The following is a 25672-nucleotide window of genomic DNA, read 5'->3' as shown; positions in this document are numbered from 1 at the left end:
TCACCCCATGGCCATGGAAAAGTCAGCCTAAAGCTTATCACTTATCACTGTGTGCTGGTCAAAGAGGTCTTCTGCCATGACAGATTCAGGGGCTCCTATTCTGCAGAAGTTGATTACAAAGTTACCCAGTTCTTTGAGGAATTCTGCCTGATCATTCAGGTAATGAGTCTCAATAAAGTTACACAGAGGGGGTCATTTTGTCAGTGGCCAGTTGCATGTGGCCTGCTCCCCTGTCAAGGTCTGGTTTCTTGATATCCTGCAGGAAGACAGAGCTACCTCATTAGTTCTGAAGTTTCATCAGTTTCCAAGCATGTTCCCTTGTCCTTGTGAGATTGGTGAGATTTGGCAAAGTTCTTCAAAGTCACATCATCCTGGTCAAAGCAGTAGAACGATGGGCAGGCAGACAGGGGGAGGTAGAGCTCCAGTTTGACCTGGCTGAGAGGCAGAGGTGGGGACAGCAAAGATCCTGGGGTAGTCTGAGGGCATGGTGGAGAGGTGGAGAAGGGCTGGCTCTGGGGGCCAGTACAGGTGGTGGACAAATGACAGGTTCTTTCCAAGTACTATTGAAGCAGGAAATCACACTGACTCTTACAAAGAATTCTTGGCCAAGCATTCTGGTTGCTGAATGATATTCTATCATATGTCTATTCCACATTTTGTTTATCCACTCCTCAATTAATGAATATCCGAATTGTTCTTTTATTTGAAAATTATGAATAAAGCTGCTATGAACATTTATGCACAATCTTTTGGTGAATATATTTTTCAATCCTTTTGGGTACATTCCTAGGACTGGAATTACTGGGCCATATGATACCTTTATTTTTAACTTTCTGAGAGCTGCCAAGTTGTTCTCCAAATAGGCTGCACCCTTTCATGCCTTCCAGCAGCATGTGAGAGTTCCAGTTTCTCCATATCCTCACCAACACTTATTATTGTCTTGTCTTTTTTTATTCTGCCATCCCGCTGAGTGTGAAATGGTATCTTATACCAGTTTTTATTTGCACTTTCTAAATACTAATGACGTTGGCATCGTTTCCTGTGCATATCAGCCATTTTTTATCTTCTTAAATGTCTACTGAGATCCTTTGCTCATTTTAAAACTGGGTCTTTTTATTGTTGGACTGTAAACATTTTTTTCTATATTCTTGATAGACTTTTTTTTTAAGTCATAAAGTTGTTTTTATTTTTTATAAGTTTATTTGTTTGTTTTTTTATGTGGTGCTGAGGATTGAACCCAGTGCCTCACATATGCTAGGCAAGCGCTCCACCATTGAGCCACAACTCCAGCCCTTGAAAGACCTTTTTAAGACAATGATTTGAAAATATTTTCTCCAACTTTGTGGGTTAACTTTTTACTTTCTCAACAATACCATTTTCAGCACAGAAGTTTTTTAATTTTTATGGAGTTCATTTATTTTCATTTTCTTGGGTTGCTTGTTGCTGTCATATCTAAGGCAACATTACTTAATCCAGAAATCACAAAGATTTGCATCTGTATTCTTCTAGAGTGTCACAGTTTAGCTCTTATTTGGCTCTCTTCTTATTTTCCTTTTCATTCTTTTCTTTTTCATTTCTTGGGTCTCTCTACGTTGCTCAAGTTGGTCTCAAACTTCTGTACTTGAACAATCCTCCTACCTCAGCCTCCTGAGTAGCTGAGACTGCAGGCATGCACCACCATGCCTGGATATATTTAGGTCTTTGATCTATTTTAAGTTAATATTTACATATTATATGAAATAACGGTCTAATTTCACTTTTTGGTACACAGATATCCAATATTCCCAGCACTACTTGTTGAAAAGAGGGTTTATGCCCACTGAATGGTTTTGTTCCCTTGTCAAAAATAAACTGACCATAGACATATGAGGTTATTTCTAGACTTCTAATTCTATTCCTCTGCTCTACAATGGCTAGCCTTATTTGAGTACACACTATCTTGATTGATGATGTAGCTTTGTAGTTGGTTTTGTATTGGTAAGTGTGAATTCTCCAAATTTGTTCTTTTTTTAGTTCATTTAGACAATTCTGTGTTCCTTATATTTCCATATGAATTTTGGGATCGGCTTTTTCATTATGGACATAAAGGCAATTGGAATTGTGATAAGGACTGCAAAGAAGTTGTAAGTCGATTTGAAGAGTAATGCCACTTGAAAATATGAAGTCTTGCAATCTGTGAACACAGGATGTCTTTCCATTTATTTTGGTCTTCTCTAATTTCTTTCAACCATGTGCCCTGTTTGTGAATCTCCAAAGAAAGTATCATGTCAACAACATAAAGAGTCCAGCTCTTGAGACCATTCAGGAGGAAAAGTGGGTGCTCCTTCCCTCACTGTCACTTTGGCAAGCTGGTCCAGACAGCAAAAAGGGACACAACATCTCTGAAGCTCCCCAAAGCTCTAATCTCATCACTGAGATCTACTCTGACTATTCAAGTCTGCCCCAGCTATCGCAATGCAGTAAGCTCATGGAAACAACAGAACACTATCAGGCAACTAGTGATCTACTTAATTTCTCCATCTTGAAAATGAAAATATAAATAAATAAGACTTCCTACAGTATTTCAGGATCTAAAATCAGATCTTAAAAAAAAAAATTCAAATGGAATAGTTTGGTCTGTTTGCAGCCCTCCAATGTGTTTTAATAACAATGACACTCAGGTGATTGTGCAAAGCTTCTGTCCTGGTGAGGGCTCTCCTGGGGCACCATTTCCCTGTGTTATCCATAAAGGACCTTGTCTTACCTGCAGCAATGCAATGCCTATGAAAATACCAGCCACGATGGTTAAATTGTCCTGCAGCCACTTCTCAAACTGGGGCACACAGCCTTTTGTGTAGATTACAATCTGCTGGTCAACTTCCTTCACAAGGGAAGAGGAGAGCAGAGTGTCACAGATACAGCACTGTGCATATGCAAAAGCGCCTCCAAATACCCTGCGTGCTAAGCGGCAAGATGAGATTCCACTTACTGGTTTTTGCCTGGCATCGTAGCCACACTGAGTATTGATGACATCTTCCTGGTAAAGAAAGAAAAAGAAAAGTGAAATTCACTCTTATTAAACAGAAAATCCATCTAGAAATGGGCAGAAGCCCCCCAGCAAGTGTCAGTAATAAATGTGTACAGGGGTATACAGATGGTAGAACTATGTTAAACACTTTAGCTATGCTATCCCATGTAATCATGATAACAATTTTCAGAAATAGGTATGAAAATATGTCCTATTTTATACACGAGGAAAATGGAGGCTCGGGGAATCTCGAACAGGACAAATCCATTATGTAGGAAGCTCAAGACTCAAAATGCTGCCGACCCTAAGGAGCTTAGGGGGTGCAGAGACTGGAGAAAGTAGATTAAAACAAAACCTGAAGGACACAGTAAGTACCTTAATTTTTTTTGGTGGGGAGGGAGGTCTCTTATATTTTTGTGTGTGTATATGGTGAAGGGTGCATGTTAAGCACAAACCCAGGACCTGTGTGTGCCAAGCACATACTCATACATTTTAATCTACAAACTTCTGTATTGTTTAGATGGTTTTTCAACAAGAATGCATTACTTCAATAATTAAAAACAAAACACAATCCTGACTACCTATCACACGGGCAGCCTGACATCTCCCAGGACCTGATCAGAAACTTGGGTTCCACTTTTTTGAGTTAGTTTATTCTTCCCCTCTGTGGAGTATTAGGTAGATTTTCTTAGCTTAGATCTCATAGAATAAAACAGTTTTACTGAAAATCTCTGTAGTTGAAAGGAGAAGCCTAGTGACTCCCGAGAATCTTCTGAATTCTTATAATGGACTATTAATATTAGACAGGACCTGGAGACAGGGAGCACACAATTCAGTGTCTGCTGGCCAGTGGCAAGGCCACCAGAGTGGGCACCTCAAGCCCAGAGATGGGCATTCTCTGCCCTAGGAGAGGGATAAACGAGCCAGCAGGAAACGAGCCATCAGGACCAGAGTTGGACAGTTGTTAGTAATTCTCAGGCTCCATCAGACCAAGAGACACAGCCCAGGCTGAACCCCGAGCTGGTGGAGAAGGCCTGCCCACCGCAACACCAAGACCACAGCCTCTCTTAAAGAGGCCCATGGCCTCTACCTTGCAGGTGAGCAACCTTGGAACTCATCGATGCTCTCCTGGCTCCACTCACTGGGGGCAAGGACAGGCCAGGGGGAGGACACCTGGGGCTGAAGGACTCAGAGAGACACTGGAGTCCAGAAGGCATGTAGCTAGGAGCATGCAGGGATGAGTGTGGGACAACCTCTCATTTCTAACACCCAATTCTGGCTTTTCACGTGCAAGAAGGAATTGCATTTTCAGTCATTCTGTTTACCAGGCTGAATCCTTTGACCTCAAGATATAATCAAACCTGTGGTATAAGGGAGTGGCTTATAAATAGGGTTTTTTAATGCTTTCTTTTTAAAAATAATATGCAAACAGCAATTACTGTAGTTATTATGACACCCAAGAGCCTGGGAGGCTATGGTCTTGCTAAGAAGTAATCTAGCCCCATGTGTCTCAAACTGTCCCTCTGCTCCTAATACCTTCCCTAGGAACTTGGCTGGGAAGAAGAGGGTTATGAGCCCCCAACTAATTAATGGAGAGCTCTCGTGTGAGCCCAACCTTCTCACAAAGAAGTAATAACAAGCGATATGGGCAGGCTGCTGCCATCTGGTGCTTGGTTCCATCACTGGCAGAAGAGTGAACCTGAGAAAGTGACTGACACTCCATGTGCCTTGTTCTTCACCTGAAAAGGCAGGGTAATGGAGGCATCTGCTGGTAGAAATGTTCTGAACTTAAATGAGCCAATGCGCAATAACACCTTGGCCTGGGAACCAGCATAGACTTCTACATTAATGCCAGGGATGATTGCTCCTACCAGAAGATCCGAGCACTCTACCCCCTAACAGGAGTTCCAATGAGCCAAAGGCAGGTAAGAAGAGGTTTCAAGACAAAATCGCTCTACCCATCCCTCACACCCTCGCTGTGGCGCACAGAGCAGGCCAACAGTTTGCTGGCAGTCACTCACCGCCGGGTCTTTAGTACAGCAGGAGAACGGCACGCCGCAGCGCTCTCGACTTGCATTGGAATCTGTGCAATTGAAGTAAATATTTAGGTTCCAATCATCAGCTCCAAAAGCCCCACAGCACTGCCACTAGAGCAAACAGGAGACAATTAGAACATCTTGACTTGGAGGCGATCAGGCGCCTACACTCACACCCGCCAGAATGACACCCAGCCTCTGCCAGCTCTAACCTTCTCTTCTGTCTCAGAATTAAGTTTTTCAGCCAAACAGAACGTAAATGGCCCCTGCAAAAGCTTCCAGAGTAATTAAGGCTGAAGGTTTACAAAGATGTGCTGGCATGTGATTTAAACGATCAATGAAACCCATGGTGTTGGGGGGATATGAGTGTTGTACAGCAAGAGCTCACTAAGAACAGGATCAGTTTGGCTTCGAAATCTTCTAGAAGGATCTGTAAGAATATTCTAGAAGGATCTTTAACAAGATGGCAGCATCTGAAGGAGGCAACTGGCCTGTAGGTGGGCTTAAAGTTTTGTTGTTTTTTTTTTTTTTAGAGAGAGTGAGAGAAAGAGAGAGAGAGAGAGAGAGAGAGAGAGAGAGAGAGAGAGAGAGAATTTTTAATATTTATTTTTTAGTTTTCGGCGGACACAACATCTTTGTTTGTATGTGGTGCTGAGGATCGAACCCGGGCCGCACGCATGCCAGGCGAGCACACTACCGCTTGAGCCACATCCCCAGCCCCGGGCTTAAAGTTTTGATCTCCATATTTTAATGGTTTTTACTGACATACAGTAAACTGCACATTTTATAATAATATACCAACTATATAATTTGGTAAGTGTGACATAGCCTTGTGAAACTATCACCATAATCAAAATAGTGAACATCAGACTGGGGACATAACTCAGTGGCAGAGCACTTTTCTAGCATGCCCAAGGCCCTATAAGCCCAGAAAAAAAATGTTAGTGAACATATTCATATCCTAAAAGTCATACAGGGTTGCTTTCATTACATTTGTTTCTGTTCTGAATTTTAAAAAGCAAGCACATACATTTACATTTTCAACTTTAAAAAGTTTAAAAATTAAAATATTATATTTTAATTTTATAATTAAAATATAATATACTGAGTGGGTCTTAAGTGGAGCCATATTTAAGGGCTATTCCATAAGACCCCTACTAACCCTCTATGCTAGACTATCTTTACATTTTCAACTTTAAAAAGTTTAAAAATTAAAATATTATATTTTAATTTTATAATTAAAATATTATATTTTAATTTTATAATTAAAATATAATATACTGAGTGGGTCTTAAGTGGAGCCATATTTAAGGGCTATTCCATAAGACCCCTACTAACCCTCTATGCTAGACTATCTCTACTTCTTTGAATTAAATTAATACAAAGTTTTGACCAATAGTATTTCCGAACAAAGCAGACAGCACTTCAGGACACTGTGTGCACGCATGTTCTTCAAGCTCAGCTGGCCCTCCAAGGGCTTGGGCTGTGCATCTCAAGGTCTGTCCCAAAGTTCCATCAGGTTTGTCATGCAAACTAGTCATGAAAAGTACTGGGGGAGTGTGAGCTCACATCCACTCTGACCTAACAGAACATCAAGTCTGCCGAGGAGATGAAATGGGGCTCGGTTACACACCCCACCTACAGCTTGCTCTGGACAACTGCTGCTGCGCCATTCAAAACACACAGCTCAGAGCCGAGGGCTGATGCCTAGTGAGGAAGGGTGGTTTCTCTCACAACCAGTGCTCTGCAGTCGTGTCCTATCTTTATCCACAATGACCCTGGCTTGTTCTGGAAAATGGTCCAACCTGCATCAGACCATTGGCCCACTGGGCTTCTGTCTGCCCTCCAGTCCTGCCATATTCATTAATGCCAGGGACACCGCTGTCTGGGTCCACTTAGCTTACCCAATCTTTCACTGCAGGCATATAAAGACCTGCTAATCTGTAGGATAAAAACACCTCAGGCTGAATATAAAACCATGTATAGCTCATTAGTATCATAATGGCACTGTGAGTTAGATAGTAGCTATTAATATTTATATTTTTTTCTATTAAAGGAAATAGGGCAAGATTTTGTTAGTCCAGGTCCCTGAGACCTTGTGTTTCTGGACCCCTCTTTTACACCATTTTGAGTGAAAAGAGGCAGTTGCTTCTTTACTTGCATTGAGTTAGCTGTCACACAGTCAAGTTCACACACCTGAGGGATGGGCGGGACTCTTGTGCACAGATTCCCCACTGGCTGGAAGGCTAGGGAGCAGGAGAACTCCTAGGGTTAGGAGCTTCTAAATTTTTAGTTTTAACTGCTGCACATGCAATAATAATATATGAATAGGCATATTTTAGGAACTTTGCTGACAAATATTCTATGAAGTACATCATGACAAATTGGGAAGTAGGGAGGGTTACCAAAAAGGGGGTTAATAAAAAAGAAAGAATCCATATAATAATAACCAAATAAAACTTTAGACCCATAGGAGAACAATGTTCTTCAAAGGCTGATAGGGAAGGACCACTATGATTATAACCTTTTTGCTCAAGTTTTCTTCTTTGTTCCTCTAACTGAAATTGACACAAGTGAAAATAGAACATTTCCATTTTAGACTCAAATCCTATAAGTCACAGAGTGAAAAAATAATATACAAGCGGACAAAGAAAAAAATATGCAGAAAAGTCAGAGACGTTTCTATCTGGCAGAGATAGAGAAACTAGAAGAGTATTGTGGGGTCATCCTTTTGAGAAGACTTTCAACTTTAAAATAAACCAAATTTGAACTTACATATTCCTGGGTGAAGTCTATAAGGTTTTGCAAATCAATGTCATCCCTGTACGCTCTGATGTTGTTGTTTATAAAGAAATACAGCTGGTCTTTGATCCAGTCTTTGAAAACAAATGCCAAAACCCCAGCAGTAAGCTCCAGGAAGAAAATAATTCCCAGGAACACAGAAAACTAGACAAAAGACACATACACAGAACACAGTTAAAAGGGCTGTTTTGATCTGATGTAGTTACATAGTTACTCTCTGAAAAGGATTGTAATTACAGTTGATTGTTACACATCTCCAAACCACATAATCTTCAGTTTCTTAAGATTTAGTAATAGAATATTACACTCCAAGAAAGAACTTTTAAAAATTAAAAATCAATTCATCATCACATTTTAGAAGCTCTGGAGTTCCACTTGATAATTAACCAACAAAGCCCATAAGCAAACATGAGTCACAGGAATTTCTCATTAGACCCACATTAATGCCTAATGAATTTCTCGTGATTAATGTACTGCCAGACATCTGAACAATGACCCGCCTCTACCTCTAGTAAGCTTTTTTCTAACTTGAAAGATAGATTATCCCAATATTTTACAATCATCTGTCATTCGTACTGTGGCCTTGATTCTTTATGCAATATATCCTTTTTATGGATTCGGACACAGTTTTGATTCCTCTTTGCACCTGCTGTACAGCATGAAATAACAGATTGGTTCATCTTGGACAAAGAAGTCAAAGAGGAAGTGGGGGGAGTTGTGAATGTGACATGAAAATAATTTCCAATTGTAAAAACAGAATGAGCCCCTGGGTTAAGGGCTTTCTGGAGAATGCTAGCTGTACTTGGCTTCCTCTGGGAAGCACCAAGCTCAGGAAACGTTTTAAATAACATCAAAATGCAGCCAAAGGGAGACTTGTGGCTCATGTAGATAAGAAGAGTTTAGGGCTAGACACCATAAAGCAATGTGGTAATTGCTCTTAACTCTGGAGAAATCTCCCTTCCTTCTAGAATCCTCAGAAGAGCCTTGTCTTAGTCATTTACTGACTCTTGTTCACGCCCACCGTTCTTTCCATCTCAATCACTCCCACATCCTTACCCTTCTCAATTTTTTTAAACTAAAATAGATGATGAGAAATGGGGCACATTATAGACAAACTCTTGGGTGAGAACAGCAGAGGGTGACATTGGGACCACACCTGCTGGGCAGAGGTCCTGAAGGCTGCAGAACAGTGAGTAGCTAAGGAGGCACTGGGGACTTAGTGGTCTGTGGTTTCTATCTTCAACAAGCACACACCAAGCTGCCAGCCAAGAGAGAATGTGTAGAGGGAGGGGTTCAAAAACATTCATTCACTCAGCAAACGTCAACTGAATGACCCACAATGCCCCTGTGGTAAGTCAGGATCTGCAGAAGCAAGGATGAGTAAGACCATAAACCTTTCTTCGAAGACATTACAGTCTTAAGTGATCTGGGGGTAGAGAATGGGGTGGGAAAGGGCACTGGGAAGGAGTCATTTCACATCACTAAAGCTGAGTGCTTATCTAGGGTGCCAGGTGTGGCTCTGTGAGGAAGGATGTGGCCGGACGGCTAGAAGGAAGAAATCAAGTATCTGCCAAAATCTAGGACCCCAAGGTTTAGACCCCAATTCTAGACCCGTCAACTCAGTTCTTCAGGTTCCCAGAGAATTCCTGGTTATTGTTCCTTGATGAGTTCACTGGAAATAGAATTTAAACAGTTCTTAATTATCATCAATGATACCAATAATTTCAAATGAAGCTTCCCTTAATTTGGAAAAAAGAAAAAAATTCATACCACTTTGCTCAGTGCCTACCTCCTTTAATACAGTACCCTTTCCTTAACTGAGTACCACCTCAAACATGTAAATGCGATAGTTCCTATGATACAGAGATGATAAAATCGTAACTAGCATGCCTGTTGTGCACACACCCAAAACAGCAAGACAGAAGTCATGCAAAGATTTTAATGAGATTTTTAGTTCTCATCTCTGTAAAGGTTAGGGAAGCTCATTTTCCAGTTCCCCTGATACATTTTCTCAGATTACATAATATACATATCAAATATCAAATCCAAGTTTAATTGATTTCAAATATTTGTAAACCTACATGCCCCAGGCTTTGTGAGCTAACTTCTCCTATTTCCAGAAGGGCAGAAACGAACTCACAGGCTTCATCCTAGGGCCTCAGTCAACCAGGAAGCTCCACATCTACTTCATAATCCTTTCACTGTAGGATTTTCCCTCAGCAACAGTCCTGGTCTTAGACATCTAAGTCTGTGTAAAGGCATGCTGACATTTATTTCCTACTTATCTCGTAGCTCCTTCCTGGCAAACATTCTCAGCCAATTTTCATAGTTTGGACTGAAGAGAGAGGCCCTTAAAAATATTCTCCAAGAATTAAAAAAAAAAAAAAGCCAAAAAATAACACAATATTTTTTATTTTCTACACGGGGTTTTATAAACTGACTACTATTTTTAATGAAACTATATTTAAGTAAATCACATTAATGGAGATCTTATATTTGGGGACATAGAGGCTTAAATGGATAAAACAGTGACAACAGGTAAGAATGATAGGGCCTAAACAGACTATGGAAAGGTTGAGCAAGCTCAGCATTCAGAGTGCCTTGTGCCCAGAAGGCTGGTGGACTGGCAGGTCAGGGTATGGGCAAACCTCTCCTGGAGGCTCCACAGGTCTGGCAAGGCAAGAATGAACCCTATGTGTGTGCAAAGTTTGAATCTGTAAGATAAAGCAGTTAGAGTCTTGGGAAACTAGCTACTCCTACTATAGCCCCATATATAGAGAACCAGCTGCTCATTAAACTGTACCTACAACCAAGTACTTCTGGGTTTTCTGATAGCATAAATCACACGAACTTTCAGGATAACAGCCTCCTTCTCACAGTCAGAGCTGCCTAAATTCAAAATGGATCGGGCTGGGTGGGGTGCAGTAAATGTCTTCTTAGTCATGTTGGAGAAAAAGTTGTCAGAAATGTTGGGGAAGAGAACCACAGGCCACACGGCTGTTGGGACGGGTTCTAGGATAAGCTCGAGTTTTAAATGAAAATGATCCTTCATGATGTCATGTCAACAAAAATTGGAAAGGATTTTAGTTATGCAAACATGGTTCTCTGAAGTTGGGCATGGTGGTGCATGCTTATAATCCCAGCTATTCGGGAAGTTGAGGCAAGGGGATGGTGAGTTCAAGGCCAGCCTTAGCACCTTAGCAAAGCTTAAGATTAAAAAAAAAGGGCTGGGGATGTAACTTAGTGGTTAAGCACCCCTAGATTCAGTCCCCAGTACCAAAAAAAAAAAAAGGTTCTCTGATAATCCCTACCATCTTCCCCTACCATAAAAAAGGATCATCATTTAATCACTTCCCTGTTCCTGGAGAGGGGAATAGATGCTTTGTATACAGGACCCACCAGAATGCCAAGTTCCACATCCACAGGCACACTGACTACATCTACCAATTCTATTTCAGATACAAATATACAGCATATGCCATTTGTACTTCTTTAGATACAATCTCCAAAGAGAAGGCTTCACTTTTCATTCTTTACTTTTCCTTTTAATCCTGGTAAAAGCTCTCCTCTGCAAATATTCATGCTAATAGCAATCACACAAACACTCTGTAAAGGAACTAAAAATTATGCTGGTCATACCAAGGAGAACTTTGTACTGGCCAAGCACAAACAAGATCTACCTTTTACTGTTTCTCTATGTTTACTAAAACCAGATTTAACCTGACAGGCTACTGTCACTGGGTTTAAGCCTGGTTCCTACAGCCCAATATCTATACAGCTTTCTATTTACCGTCTGCATAAAAATGGAGGAAATCACTTAAAAGAAATATATATATATATATAAATCTACTTTAGGGATTAGACTACATTTGTGATACACATGTATAAAATCTCTAAGGATAGCAGGGTGTGATGGTGCACACCTGTAATCCCAGCAGCTTGGGAGGCTGAGGCAGGAAGATTTCGAGTTCAAAGCCAGCCTCAGCAATGGTGAGGTGCTAAGCAACTCAGTGAGACCCTGTCTCTAAATAAAATACAAAAAAAGGGTTGGGGATGTGGCTCAGTGGTTGAGTGCCCTGAGTTCAATCCCTGTTAGCCCCCTCCCCCCAAAAAAATTCTTTAAGGATAGCATGGTGGATGAAATTTACATTATTCAGGAGGGATGACCAGAGTAGGGATTGAGGTTTCTTACAGGCTAGAAACCACTCCTGAAAGAAAAACAGCACCTGGGCCATGTTTTTTATCACTGTCTTTGGTACAGCTCACCATCTTGCCTGAAACCAGGGTGATCTCTTGATATAAGAGAGTTTGGCTTTGAAATCTGCAAGCAGAAAGTGTGATACTTACAAATTTGAGAAGGAAAGTGTTTTCCCTTAGTGCTCCTATGCACCCTGCAAATCCCAAAATGAACATCACTCCTCCGACCACAAGGAAGAGCCACACTGGGTCAAAGCCACCAAGATCGGTGATGGACGAGATGTTGGACAGAACTCCCTGGGGTGGAAAAGAACACAAAAGGTACCAGGATGTGAGGCTAGCTTGTTCACATGTGAGGGTTACAGCACTTGTCCCCACCCTCACCCTCCAGCGCAACCCTTCAGAGGTCATCTGAATTCTCAGGCATGGTTAGTATTCCAGAGACACTGCCAAGAAAGCAAAGAAGGGTGCATAGGGAAGGGGTAAAGGGAAAGGGGAAGGGATGGAGGGAGGAGAAAAGCAGAAAAAAGAAGAGGAAAAGAATCTGCTTTTTTTTTTTTGAGATCCAAATTTACTTATGTTTTTGGCAAAAAAAAAAAAAACAGCAAAAAAATTAAAACAAGAAACCAAAATGACTGTCATCAGAGTCTATAAGAAGAAAACATATTACTGTGGCTTCTGTGTCCCCAGATAAAAGTGGTAACGAGTCCCAAAAACAGTGTAAGAAAAACACATTCTCTGATACCCTAAAAGGAAGGGGGGTCATCTTAAAGTCCCCTGGGACTGGAGATGTTAGACAATGGCCTACTTCAAAGCCCCTGGCATTTCTCAGGAAACAGGGTGAGAGCTAGAAGCTAAAAATGAACACAGCATCCAGTTCTGACCACAAGCTCCTATAAGTTTCTCAGGGAAAAACTGCATGTCAGGATCCACCCTGAGCTTCATGGAGACCCTTCAGGCTCAGAGCCCCAGAGCGCTCTTATGTGGTTTGTGCTGATGGATGTTCTGTTTGGTAGTTAAAAGAAGGTATTAATACCTTCTTTTAAGAGCTGGGATTAAAAATATATATATCAAAGACTCCATCACTTTCAACCCTTTGATTCGCCTATCCCAAGACTAACCCAGAGTGGTTTTATTTCTCCACAAACAACGTCACTTCTTTCTGAAATCCTCTCTCTTGAGTACAAGACCACATCAAATACCACTCAGAACCTATGTTAGAAATTATGAGATTTTTTTTTCTCCAAAATGTAATGTCATACTTACTGTTCATTCATATAAAAGACCAGAGACTACTGTTTTGAAACTTTGAGTCTTAAACATTCAACATCACCAATACTTTATTTTCTTATTGTTTTGAACTCCAAAATCAAAATACCTCCAGAGTATTAGGGCTATAGTTTGCTGTGTGGTTTGCTGTAAAGTTCTAATATTAAATATATTTGTTTTCAAAGCACTTATAACAACCTAGAACAGGAAGAATTCATCTGTTTTTATATGAGAAGAAAATGGAACCCAGAGCAGTTTGGGAATGGGCTTAAATCATACAATGATTTTGGGGAATCAGACCAGACTATCTCAGTACTGGTTCCCTATCATGTTGGTTGTAGTCATGTACTCAGTACCCAATATGTTCTAATCAACACCTGAGTTCAGGAGTTTTAAGTTTCAAACCTTTTTAAGTTTGCAGAAACATGTGGAGAAGAGGACTTGTTAGGTTTTTCTTTTTAGACTGGTGTCAATCTAAGAACCCCAATAGTATATTAGTAACAGAAAATATGAGGAATAGCCAGAAGACTCTTAAAAAGTAAGGCTTAACCGAAGCAGAAAAGGTCAGGGGTTTAAGTGAAGTCTCAGACAAGGGCTGGGAGATCAGAGAAGCTTTGGGAATAAAGGGTATATCCACCACCTTCAGCAGTAAGAGGCAGCCACACCTTTCTCCAGAACATAACTTGTTTCTTAGGTTTCCAAGGTCTGAACTAGAATAGTCAGTCCAGGAGGAGAATGGGTGAAAGAAAACACAGAAATACTGAAAACAATTCTCCACCTATACAAATGATGCCAAGAAAAAACTTGCCAAAAAAGTCGGACAAGATCCAGGAACCAGTGTTAAGGGTCCAGAGTGGGAAGGAAACCAATCTCTCCTCCTTACACAGGTGTTAAAAGGCTGAATGTTCTGCACCTGTTCCGCCATGGGAAGAAAGGGCTTTGTGGGTACATACTATTCTTAAAATATAAAAAGATAAAACTTCATTATGGGAGAAGACTTAGACTTTATTAATTTGGCACCTGAAAGAGGAGGTAGCAGAGATGGAAATGACAAAGGCATTGGTTCCATCTTAAGGAAGCATTTCAAAAACCATCGGGACTCTAGCAATGAAGAGAGAAGGTTGCCCTTAGGGTTACAGGTTTCCCTCCATGGGCAGCTGAGGCTGGGGACCTCTCAACTGTGTTCTAGGAAGGATTCGTAAAGTGGACAGGAAGTTGGGACTTAATGACCTTTAGGCTCCTTCCAACTTAAGACTGTGCTATGATTTCATCCATTTTTAATGGGCTTTTTGTGACTCACACTCAAGTCTAAGCAAAGATCAGACTGTTCCCAAACACTCTTCCATGATTCTGGGTTGTACACAAAGAGCTCTGTGGACAACAGAGATAATTATCGGGGTGGTTTTGCAAAGCAAGCAAACAAACATCCATGTGCCTAAAATATCAAGAAAAAATTCCTCCCCAAAAGGCAGAAAATTATGATCCCAACGATCAGTAGATTCCTAGATCATTTGTCCTCTGGGGGTTTAATTTGGAGGATGAGAATTTGGCTTCTCAGACAAACTCATTTTAATACTTACTCTCTCTAGCCTGCAGGGGCAATTTTAATTGAGAGGCCTTCAACTGTTTCCATGGAAACGACAATCATTTGGGGGCCTAGCTGGACTGCGGATTCTACTCATTTAATTCTAAATTCCAGCAAAAGATGGGGCTGGAGACAGATACTATGAAGAGCTTGGGGAACTATAATTCTGAGAAGCATAAGATAGACTACCAAGAACTTTATTTTTGTTGGATTCAGGATATACCCAGGTAGATATCAGTTGTAAACTAATTAAAATCTCTTTTTTTGATGGAAAGAAGATATCTTTTATTTGTTTAAAACATTTTAATTGACAAGCAAAATTATATGTACTTACCCTGCAAAATGTTTTAAAGTATGTATGTGCACACACACACACACACAGTAGAATGACTAAATCTAGCTAACATGCATTTCCTCACAGTTATCGTTTTTGTGGTAAGAATCCATGACATCCACTCTCAGCATTTTGCAAGAATTCAGTATATAATTAACTCAAGTCTTGAAGCACATAGTGTCGAAATTGATGCCCAATGACAGTTTTCTCTCCCTTGGAATTGGGCTTACTACCTAAATGAAGAGGGAGAGAAGACCAGCTCCTTCATCTGTGCAAAGTGTCCAAATGCTCACTGTGGAGCAGCAGATTACACAGAGATTCAGGTGAGTGGAACATCATCTAACAGCAAGGACTCTGGATTACGAAAATGATGGGGAGAAGACAGGTCCGCCTTCCGTGTCTTCAAGAGGGGTCTCTCAATGTACACTGTAATTTTGTTAAGCTCAATTTGACAAATGAGAAAGAAGTGCTCGTACATGCTTGTGGAAGAATAATTATAATTAAAGCTTGTAGTTGACAAGAAGCTGGAAGAAAAAAAATCTAAGATTACAGTTGAGTCTGCCAAGTGATTTAAAATAGGCAGTCGGATTTGTGGTAAATCCTCAGGAATGTGCAAGAACAACACCGGCAGACACCTAGTCTTGGGGAAACCTGCAAGCACCTCCTCCTCCTCCTCCTGGAAGGATGTCTTCCCCCTCAATCCACTCCATAGCCCCCTCGGAGATGTCCTTCCTCACATGAGCCCACTGCCCCCATGAGAGCTGAGAAGCCTTGAGTCCCCTTATTGGGATGCCAGGATTTACAAGAGGCATCTCTCTCCAGCGGCTGAAACTGTAAAATGCCAAACTCTGGAGCCATGTGCAGAATGTCATGGGTTTTTTTACCACTTGGAGGAAAGTTAGCCTACAATGAGAAACAGAAAGCCAGAGTTTAGGAAGAAACAAAGAAAGAGTAGGGAGGGAAAATTCCTGAAGGCAGAATAAATCCCAGGGCCTAGAGGTTAGAGGCCTGTCCTAGAGTCCTGAGTGTCACTCTGGGAATCCTCAGAAGACACCCCTTGATTGCTTAACAGGGTTCTATGTGGGTCTTCCGTTTGCATCTGAGTTCTGCCCAACACAATAGCTTTGAACAAACCATGCTTCAGCAAATGTGCATGTGTGGGGCAGGGAAACATCAGGGAGTAGCACACACACACAAAGGCCCTAACTAGAGACCACACTTTATGCGAGGGAAGAGAAGTGCTCTGGGGGCCAGGAGCACACAATGGTAGAAGGAAGTGCTGGATTTAGAATGGTCAATTTACCCAGCTGGCTGATATTTCAAGTCAACATAGCAACTAAACCAGCATTAACAGTCTTTGTTCATGTTAACTCCCTCTCAGTCCAGCATCATCAATGAAATTAGCAGTTCTGGATGGAAGCTTCAGGTACTTTGTTACTGACATAATATGTACTTCCTTTAACTATTTGTTTTCATTGACACAGAAGTGGGATTCTGAACAGGAACAGCAGAGACAGTATAAGAGCCAGAGATCAAGATTGCAGATTACAAGAAAAATATGTTCAAAAGGAGTATAGATTCGTAATATAGGAGGAATTCTTAAACATATACTAAAGATATTAATAAGGAATGAAAGAAATGAACATATACATAAGCACTCTTGATATTCTAATGGTATGTTTGAATATCACTGCTCTTAGTTCCCTTGGTCTTCTCTCCCACCCGTAGCCTACAGCTGTTGGTACATCAGGCAGCACAGGTAAAAACAAATTGACCAGAACCTATGGCACTGCTATAAAGAAGAAATGAACAATAGTCAGTTTAAAAGTTGAAAGAAACAAATATATTCAACATCTTGGCCATTCCACAAATTGGCTTTATCAACCTACAGCCCTAAAGAAATGATGCTCCAGTGAAAACAGGAGATTCCCACTATCCATGAGGTATTCAACAGTATCCCTCAGCAGAGACCAATATGTGTCTAAACAGAAATAAGACATATTAATGGAACATGGCTGAGGCACTCATCATTATAACAGAAGTAAAGCAGCCAGCAAACAAAAAGGTATCCGTGTGTGTCCATTATGGAACAAGGGAGACTGATATTCCATTCATTTAGACAGGCTGCTTCAGAGTGGGACAAAGAGCATTCCAGAGTCTTCAACCTGCACAAATCATCCTGTACAGCACTCCAGCTCATAGGGCTCATTTGCAGTTTCCTCCAGGATTCTAAATGTAGCAAGTAGGGTAGCTCAGACAAGGTTAAGGGTGGTGCAGACCAACAGGACACTACAATAGTGACTACACTGTCTTTTTTCAAGTTTACATTTAAAAATGAAAACACAAAGACATAAAAACTGCATGTACTTATGGGGTAGCATGCCATGTTTTGATATGTCGTATATAAACTGTATAATGTCAAATCAAGGTAAACATCTACTCAAACATTTCTTTGTGGTGTCCACACTCAAAATCTTCTTTTTGAAATATGCAGTGCATTATCATTACCTATAGTCACCCTGCTGTGCAAAAGCACATCAAAGCTGCTTATTCCTATCTAACTATAACTGGATGCCCAACCTTTCATCATCCCACTTTCACCCCTACTCTCCCTGGCCCCCAGATACCACACTTTACTCTCTGCTTCTGTGAGTTTGCTTTTTTTAGATTCCACATATAAGTGAGAGCATGTAGAATTTGTTTTTCTGTGCCTGGCTTATTTTGCAGCATAATGTCGTATAAATGATGGAATTTTTTGAAAGGCTGAACAGTATTCTTTATGTATACATACCACATTTTCTTTACCCAATCATCCAGTGATGGGTGCTTAGGTTGGTTTTCTTTCTTGGCTATTCTGAACAGCCATTTCAATGAATCTGGGACTGTGGAACTCTCTTCAGTATACTGACTTCATTTCCTTTGGGTATATACCCAGAAGTGGGATAGCTGGATTACATGGTAGCTCTCTTTTTAGTTTTTTGAAGAACCTCATGATGCCAGGGGGCTGTTTTCCATAATGGCTGTACTAATTTTTACATTTCCACCAACACTGTGCAAGGGTCCCCTTTACTCCACATCCAGGCAGGCACTTTTTATCTGACTACCTTACTTTGAATCCCCATTCCTCCTCTTAGTATCTATGTGATCTTGGGCAAATTGCCTCATCTGCCTAAGTCTCATTTTCCACATATGTGAAATGGTACCCTATATCATAAGATTATTATAAGGATGAAGGAAATACTCCAAGCAAATCCAAACATCAAGTTCTTAGCACATGGTAAGAACTCAATAAAAGTTTAATCACCCTTTATCACTATTATATTAGAACAGGAGGAAGTCATAGGGTACTACAGAGGCATCTAAGAGAAATTTTAATCCAACTGTGTTGAAGAGTCTATTTTGATGTGAGCACTTGTTCTCTCTGAGCCCCTTCTAAGGAAAGGCACAGCTATATCTGATGATCATTCCTAATGGAGGTGACAGTGACTGGGGAATGCTCATCAGATTTTTGGGAGAGGAACTGGGAATAATCTAAGACATGCAGAGAAGGGCAGGAGGGGGAAGCCATGAGTGAGCAAAATCCAGGAGCAGGCAGAAGCCACAAGACAGTGGAAGCTAAGAGCACATAGACGTGGTGATGCAGGGAAGAAAGAGAAGTCAGTGTCTGCAGTAGGCAGGTGGGTACAATCAACAGGCGGGTACTATGGTAGTGCATAGAACCAGGAGCAAGGACACCTCTGCTGCCAGGGGGCTGGCTGGACATACTAGGTGTTGGAGTCACTACTCTTGAATGACCTTCAGCTGCTGAACCACATCCTGTGCCATGTGAGATCTGGCTGTCCCATGGTTTGATGAACATAGTATGCCTTAGAAAGAATGTGAAAAATCATCCAACCTCCCCATTTATGTCCATCTCCTCATCAGTACTTTAATCATTCAGCCAGGAATTTAAGCAGCTTCTCCCTATGGTTCTGCAATAAAGGAATATGTTCTGAGTAACGATTTCTTCTTGACAGAGGTTTCTAGGCATGGGCATAAATGGAAAAGGCAAACAAAGCTCCAGAGGGTTCCAAACCAATAAACTTCAGGAGTGTCTGTGTGGTTTGGTTTTTTTGTTTTGTTTTGTTTTGTTTTTCACCACCAGCACAGAGCAGCCTCTGTGTGCCACCTGGCAAGTTTCAGCTTCTTCTCTGTCAACCCACACAGAAAAGAAATACAAAAATAGCACTAATACACCCCGAGGTCTGGGACTCTTCTGCTTTTGCGTATACGAGCACATTCCTTTCAACTGCTGGATGAGAAACAGAGAGGCAGGCATATGAAATGTATATGCAAAGTCAGGCCAGATGGACCCCTTGGAGATTTATGAGACAGGGTCCTGATTCACATAGCCCTCCATAAATCAGGCCCTCCTGGGGTGGCACTGACAACACTTTTCCCAGAGTAAGAGGGAGATAAGCATTTTCTTCTTAAGAAAGGGAGACTAGGTCTGGCATTTCAAAGAAAATGCAGTGACTCAGGGGTGGTCTTGGAGAACTGGAATTGTGGTTTCAAACCATGTCCACACAAAGACAAAGTAGGGGCCAGAGGACCAGAGAGAAGCCTTCCCCTACAGAAATTTATCAAAGACCCTCAAAGAAAGTTACTTGGCGAAGCCACTCTGCAAAACCCCAAACCTTCACCTATCTAAGAAAGTGATGCAGAGGCCACAGGAAGGACTAGGATGAGAAGAAAGTTAGTTAGACCTGAAGAGTCCCAGACATAAGGGAACAAGAGCAGCTTGGCTCATGGCCTGACAAAGAGGCAAGTCTTCAGGAAGACTGGCATCTTCAAAGGCATGTGGTTCCTTCTCAGTTTATCTTATCAAGGAAGGTGATTGTGGTGATTGCTGAATGTGGTGACGCATGCTTGTAATCCCAGCTTCTTGGGAGGCTGAGGAGGGAGGAGCCTGCAAAGTTGGAGCCCGCAAAGAGCCTATCTCAAAAAAAAAAAAAATCTTTTTTTAAATAAAAAAGGTAAGAAAAAGAAAAACAAAAAGGTTATCAGTGAGACTCAGTAATCTTTTCTTGCAGATAAGAATGGTCATGACCTGCCTTTCAGAAGGAATGATGATAATCTTTTTAGGTGATCTACATAAAATCCCACAACCAAGTAGCTGCTCCGGAGGCAGCTGCACCAAGTCCCATCAGCTGGTTGTCCACAGGCAGGGAAACCTCTCTCCCAGCATGCACTGGTGTGACTACTGTACAAACATGGGAATAGTCACATGCCAAAGTGCCACCTTTCAGAAGTTCTGCATGGTTTTCTAGCCATTCCTCAGAATGTTCATGTGCACATTCTGAAAAGGGAAGATGTACCTAGGAACATTCCAGGCTAGCATAAAGTTTAAACTGAATAATAATAGAGACTGTTATGGGCTGAATGTGTTCCTTCCCAAATTCATAGCTTAAAGCCCTAACCCTTAGTGTGATAGTAGATGGGGCCTCTGGTAGGTGATTAGGTTTGGGAGGGTTTGAGGATAGGAATCCCATGATGAGTTAAGTGTCCTTAAAAGAAGAGGAAGAGACGGAACCCACCCTCTCTTGCTCTGCCATGTGAGCATCCATCTGCCAACCAAGAGAGCCCTCCCCAGGAACTGAACTGGTCAGCACCTTAATCTTGGACTTACAGACTCTGGAACTGTGAGAAAGAAATGCCTGTGGTGAAAGTTCCCCAGTCTACTGTATTTTTATCACAAGAGCCTGAGCAGACTAAGACAGGCTTTGATCCTGGTGCTCCAAAACTAAAGTGGAAAAAAAACAAAAAAGCAAGGTCTAGCCTAGTGGCCGTGATCATCTATTCTGAAGCCATAGAGGTGTACAACTCATTTGATTGCTGAGGTCACACTCCAACAGGGATCGCCTGGGGGGGCCAGGTGTTGTGTTCATCACGGGCACTTAGAGTAAATGACACAGTGACTCCCTAGGGGAGCTGGGTCTAGAGGGGAGAAACCGAAACAGAGGGTGCTGCACAGAGAACCTGGCACCATGTGTCATGGGGGGCAGATGGAGGGGCAGGTTGTATCAGCAAGTATAAAGACAAGGTGACAGGTGTTGGCCCAACATGGCATCTATGTGTGAGTGTGACAAGTGGCGAGAGGAAAAGAGGCTGGCAGGGTGGGGCTGGATTTCCATCTACCTGTATTTTGAGGAGAGAAAGGCCCAACCACTTGCACATGTAGAAAGTGCCCAGGCAGCAGTTAGGTGCCATGCAAGCACCTAAGGGGCTGTGGCAATCCAGGTGAAAGCTGCTGGGAGCCCGAGCCAAAGCAGTGACCAAAGAGCCACACTGCTGAGCACTGACTCAGCCGGACACAGAGCTCTCTGCTTTGCTTCACCCTCACAACAAACCCAACAGCTGGGCACAGGCATCCCCATGAGGAAACACACAAGCTCACCCAGGCAAGAGAGTGGCAGAGCAAGAATTTTTTTTTTTAAGAGAGAGAGAGAGAGAGAATTTTAATATTTATTTTTTAGTTTTCGGAGGACACAACATCTTTGTTTGTATGTGGTGCTGAGGGTCGAACCCAGGCCGCACGCATGCCAGGCGAGCGCACCACCGCTTGAGCCACATCCTCAGCCCAGAGCAAGAATTTGAGCCCAAGCCACCTGACCTCTGAACAGTGTGCTAACCACCCACTATGCCCTACTGCATGAAGACAGCGGGCAGCAGTGGGGAAGGAGAGCCTTATCTCCAACCTAATAGCATGTATCTGTTTCCAAGATTTTAAGAAAAGTACATCAGATTTCACTGATCACCAGGAAGATCAAAGTGAGTAGGAGCTAATAAGCCCCACTGCCCTCCACACTCTATCTCTACTCCTTTCTCTCACAGACCCCAGCGAAATCAGGCAAGACTGTGGGAGGGGATGAGACTTCTCTGGAGAAAGCAGCTGCTGTGCTGAGTGATACCACTCTCAGGGGTGAGGGCAGGGTGGGGATACCTTCCTTCTGACTCTAACCCTAGTGAGGATATTCAAGGGGACCCTTGGAGCTCTGAATTGGGAGTCTGCAGTTGGGACACATGAAAATTAGGGTCTGACTGCCTGGGAAGGGCCCTAAGGTGTGTGGGCTGGCTCTTGCCCTGGAAATCCAGGGAGAGGAGCTGGCTGATGCTCTGGTGTCGGGCAGAGGTGCATGTGGAGGGGTACAGGTGGGGTGGGATGACCTCATTCACAGATAGTTGCGTCCAAGAGGAAACATGAGGGCAATATGGAAGAGGCAGCTTGGGGTTGTCCTGACGCTCCTGTCAGACAGGGCTGCCCACAGGGTAAGAAGAGACCTCCGAAGGCAGAGCTCAGAGGTACCCTGGCTGAGGAAGAGACCAGGTCTGAGAGGAGGTTGCCAGGTGGCCGGCCACCCAGACACTACCAAGCTCCGAGGAACCACCAGGCAGAGGAACTCATCAGGGAAGTTTCAAAAAGACCAAGACATCACCCCCACTTTAACATCTGCCAGGCCCGGAAAGCAAAACCCCCATCCCACTCTGCTAGGGCAGGAAATGGGCAGGAGACTCTGGTGAGTGGGGGAGAGGAGAAGGGGAAGAGAAGCCAAGGCCCACATCCCCTCCCCTTCAAGCCCAAGGCAGATGGGGCTGGGCAGGGAGGACGTTGCTATGCAATGTGAGGTTGGGCATTTTGATTGTTACCCAGTCCTGTGTAATAACTGAGCCTGGATCTGTGCTTCAAAGTGAGAGGAGGACAGTGACAGATATCTGAGAATAAACAACAAAATCATTGAAATTTTGACCAACCTGAATTTTCTTAGGGAAGTTCCTTTGAATAAAGTTTAAAGGTAGGTACAAAGAGAGAAAAAAACATTTTTTGTGACATGTCATGCACTGTTGACATGCTGATTGCAGCAGGTCAGAGCACAGGGTAATTTTCCAGATACTGACCAAGAGCTGTTTGCCATCCAGCTCTTCAGATGCAACAGGAATGAACTTGAGAGGATTATGTGGATAATTGAGAAGGACAGAGGCAGACGAACATACTACATACTATGCTTCAGTCAATAAAATGAAATCTTTGCATAAGTCTTTTCAGTATGTCAGAAATATCTCCCCACCACGCCTTGAAAGCGGAGGAGTCCATTTTCCTATTCAAGTCATCTGGGTAACCACTCCCACCCGCTATCTACTCCAGACAAGACCTTGAACTCCCTAAAGCACTGAATCTCACTGTCCCTAATGTCCTTTCCTGGAAAGATGGGGAAGGATTCTCAGGGTGATTCTACTGTGGGACCATGATAGGAAGCAAAGGGAGGGTTCTAGAATGAGACTTACAGTCCCAGACCGTGGGCTGGAAAAAGCCTCCAGGAGAAAGAGTCTTTCCTATTTGCAGGAAAGCCATGGAGAGAAGCAACCCGGGGGGTTAAGTTCCCATTCTTTTAATTTCTCCCTCCCGGAAGGAGCTCTGAGCACCAGATCTTTCCTTCCCATTCTGCCCTAGAGAACCCAATCAAGGGAGCACAAGGGCAGGCAGGAAGCACTGAAAGAGAACTGGAAGGAAAGGGGCCAGATGTCCAGCTTAACATCTCCAGGCCTCCAGTTTCTTCACCTTTGAAACAGAATGTCATTCTTCCCTTTCAGAAGTGAAAACGAAACCCCTTTATACAGAGCTATTTTTTCCTGTGTAGCATTTTCCAATGTATAAAGCTCTTTTGCATGTTCTCATTCATTTGGTCACAAACATCCTCTGGGTGGTCACTGTAAGGCCTAGTGCTAAAGAAAAGGAGACAGGCACCCAGGCCTGGTTATTCCCTCTGCCCAGTGGCCAGGGCTATTTCAAGATTGCAAGATGAGCAATGGGAACCCCATCCTCACTAAAGGTCAGGGAAGCAATTTTCCTATTCCAAAAAACTGGATTCTCCCTTTCCCTCAACAACTTGGCTGGCCCTGTCCTCTCTTGGAACCGATAGTCATGTATGGCTCTCCCTCCCGGCCCATCCAAGAGCTAAGTAATAAGTATATAAGTTGGGCAAAACGGAAAAGGAAAGGCACCTTATCTTTCTCATGAAGTGAGGGAACCACACTGGAAATACAGATTTCCACTTCTGTGACAGAAACAAATGGCTATTTTCTAATATCTGGAATTTATGAATTTGCCAATTCTTTTTTAAATATATTTTTTTATTTATAGAAGGTCACATATCTTTATTTTTTATTTATTTGTTTTTATGTGGTACTGAGGATCGAACCCAGAGCCTCATGTGTGGGAGGCAAGTGCTCTACCACTAAGCCACAACCCCAGCCCTATGAATTTGCCATTTCTAAGACTGTGCCACTCTCACATCCGACATTAGAAACTACATGTAATTTTACATCCTCTATGCTATAAGAAGTCTCAATATAGGTCACTAATGATCCCAAGAAATTACTGACTTTTATAATTCAATGATAGAGACCACAAAATAATCCAGGGTTTAAAAGAATGCTTTCATTGTTCATTTGCTTATTCTTTCATGAACAATATTGCTTGAACACCACCACAAGCCATTTAATGTTCTAGGTACTAGAGTATAGCAGAAAACAAAAATTCCTTCAGTGAGCTTGCTTTCTAGTGAGGAATGCTTTCTATAAAAGAGCCTACTAGGCACCGGACAAGCAGGTACAAAGGCCCTGGGATGGTGGGGAATGGACCACAGAAATGGAGGGCTCCGTGTAGGAGGTGGGCACTGCATATGGCTTTGAGTAAAATGACAAGCTCATAGGAGGATTTGGAAGGAGAAGCTACAGGATCCATCTTACATTTTTAAAGGTTCATTCTGACTGCAACATGGAGACAGGCCTGGGGTGGGTAACAGGATATGAACAGAGGCAGAGAAATAACTGGAAGGTTTTTGAACTAATGCAGGCAGGATGTCGTGGCTGGTTAGACCAGGGCAAAAACAGTGGCGGTGGTGAGAAGAAATGAGATTCTCAGTATAGTTTCAAGGTTCAGCTGACAGTGCATTTGCCGATATATGGAACGTGATAAGAAGAAAAGAGAGAATGGTGTCAAGGTTATCTGAACAAGTGGAAAGATGGAGTTGCCATTTACTGCAATTGCGAAGGGCAGATTGGTGGGGGCTGGGATAGGAATGCTGTCTCAGATGTGTGTTTCAGAAGCCCTTGGGACACTGAAGTAGAGACCTCAGGTGCCCCTGGGTATGAATCTGAAATTTAGATGAGGTTGGGACCAAAAGTGTAAACGTGGAAGTCAGGCATGATGCCTAGTGTGCAGTCCCCAAGCCTAGCTGGGATCTCTGGAAGAAAGGGAAGACAGAGCAGTGGTCTCAGGATACAGCCTGGGGCAACTACAGTTTAGAGGTGAGGGGGGTAGGGAGGTGAGGGAGGTGAGGGAGGTGAGGTAGAAGCAGAAAGGCTGTGTGGGAAGGCACTGCCTGCAGGTGGGAACAGCAGGA

General features: G+C 42.5%; 1 protein-coding gene across 1 annotated transcript in view; it reads right to left on the bottom strand.

Moving 5' to 3' along the window:
- Positions 1-25672, bottom strand: part of Tspan5 (tetraspanin 5) — a 167863-nt gene that overhangs the window by 3037 nt on the left and 139154 nt on the right. The window contains exons 3-7 of the mRNA XM_046459103.2: positions 12193-12339; positions 7819-7989; positions 5029-5154; positions 2969-3016; positions 2744-2860 (exon numbers count right to left, since the gene is read on the bottom strand). Coding sequence (XP_046315059.1) covers positions 2744-2860; positions 2969-3016; positions 5029-5154; positions 7819-7989; positions 12193-12339 — 609 coding nt within the window. The remainder of the gene's footprint in view (positions 1-2743; positions 2861-2968; positions 3017-5028; positions 5155-7818; positions 7990-12192; positions 12340-25672) is intronic.

This window comes from Marmota monax, unplaced genomic scaffold (assembly GCF_021218885.2).
Source record: "Marmota monax isolate L192 unplaced genomic scaffold, Marmota_monax_Labrador192_F-V1.1 WCK01_AAM20220418_F8-fsc00002, whole genome shotgun sequence".
NCBI lineage: Eukaryota > Metazoa > Chordata > Mammalia > Rodentia > Sciuridae > Marmota > Marmota monax.
The sequence above is the reverse complement of the archived record's forward strand: the minus strand, read 5'-3'. Positions and strand labels throughout refer to the sequence as shown.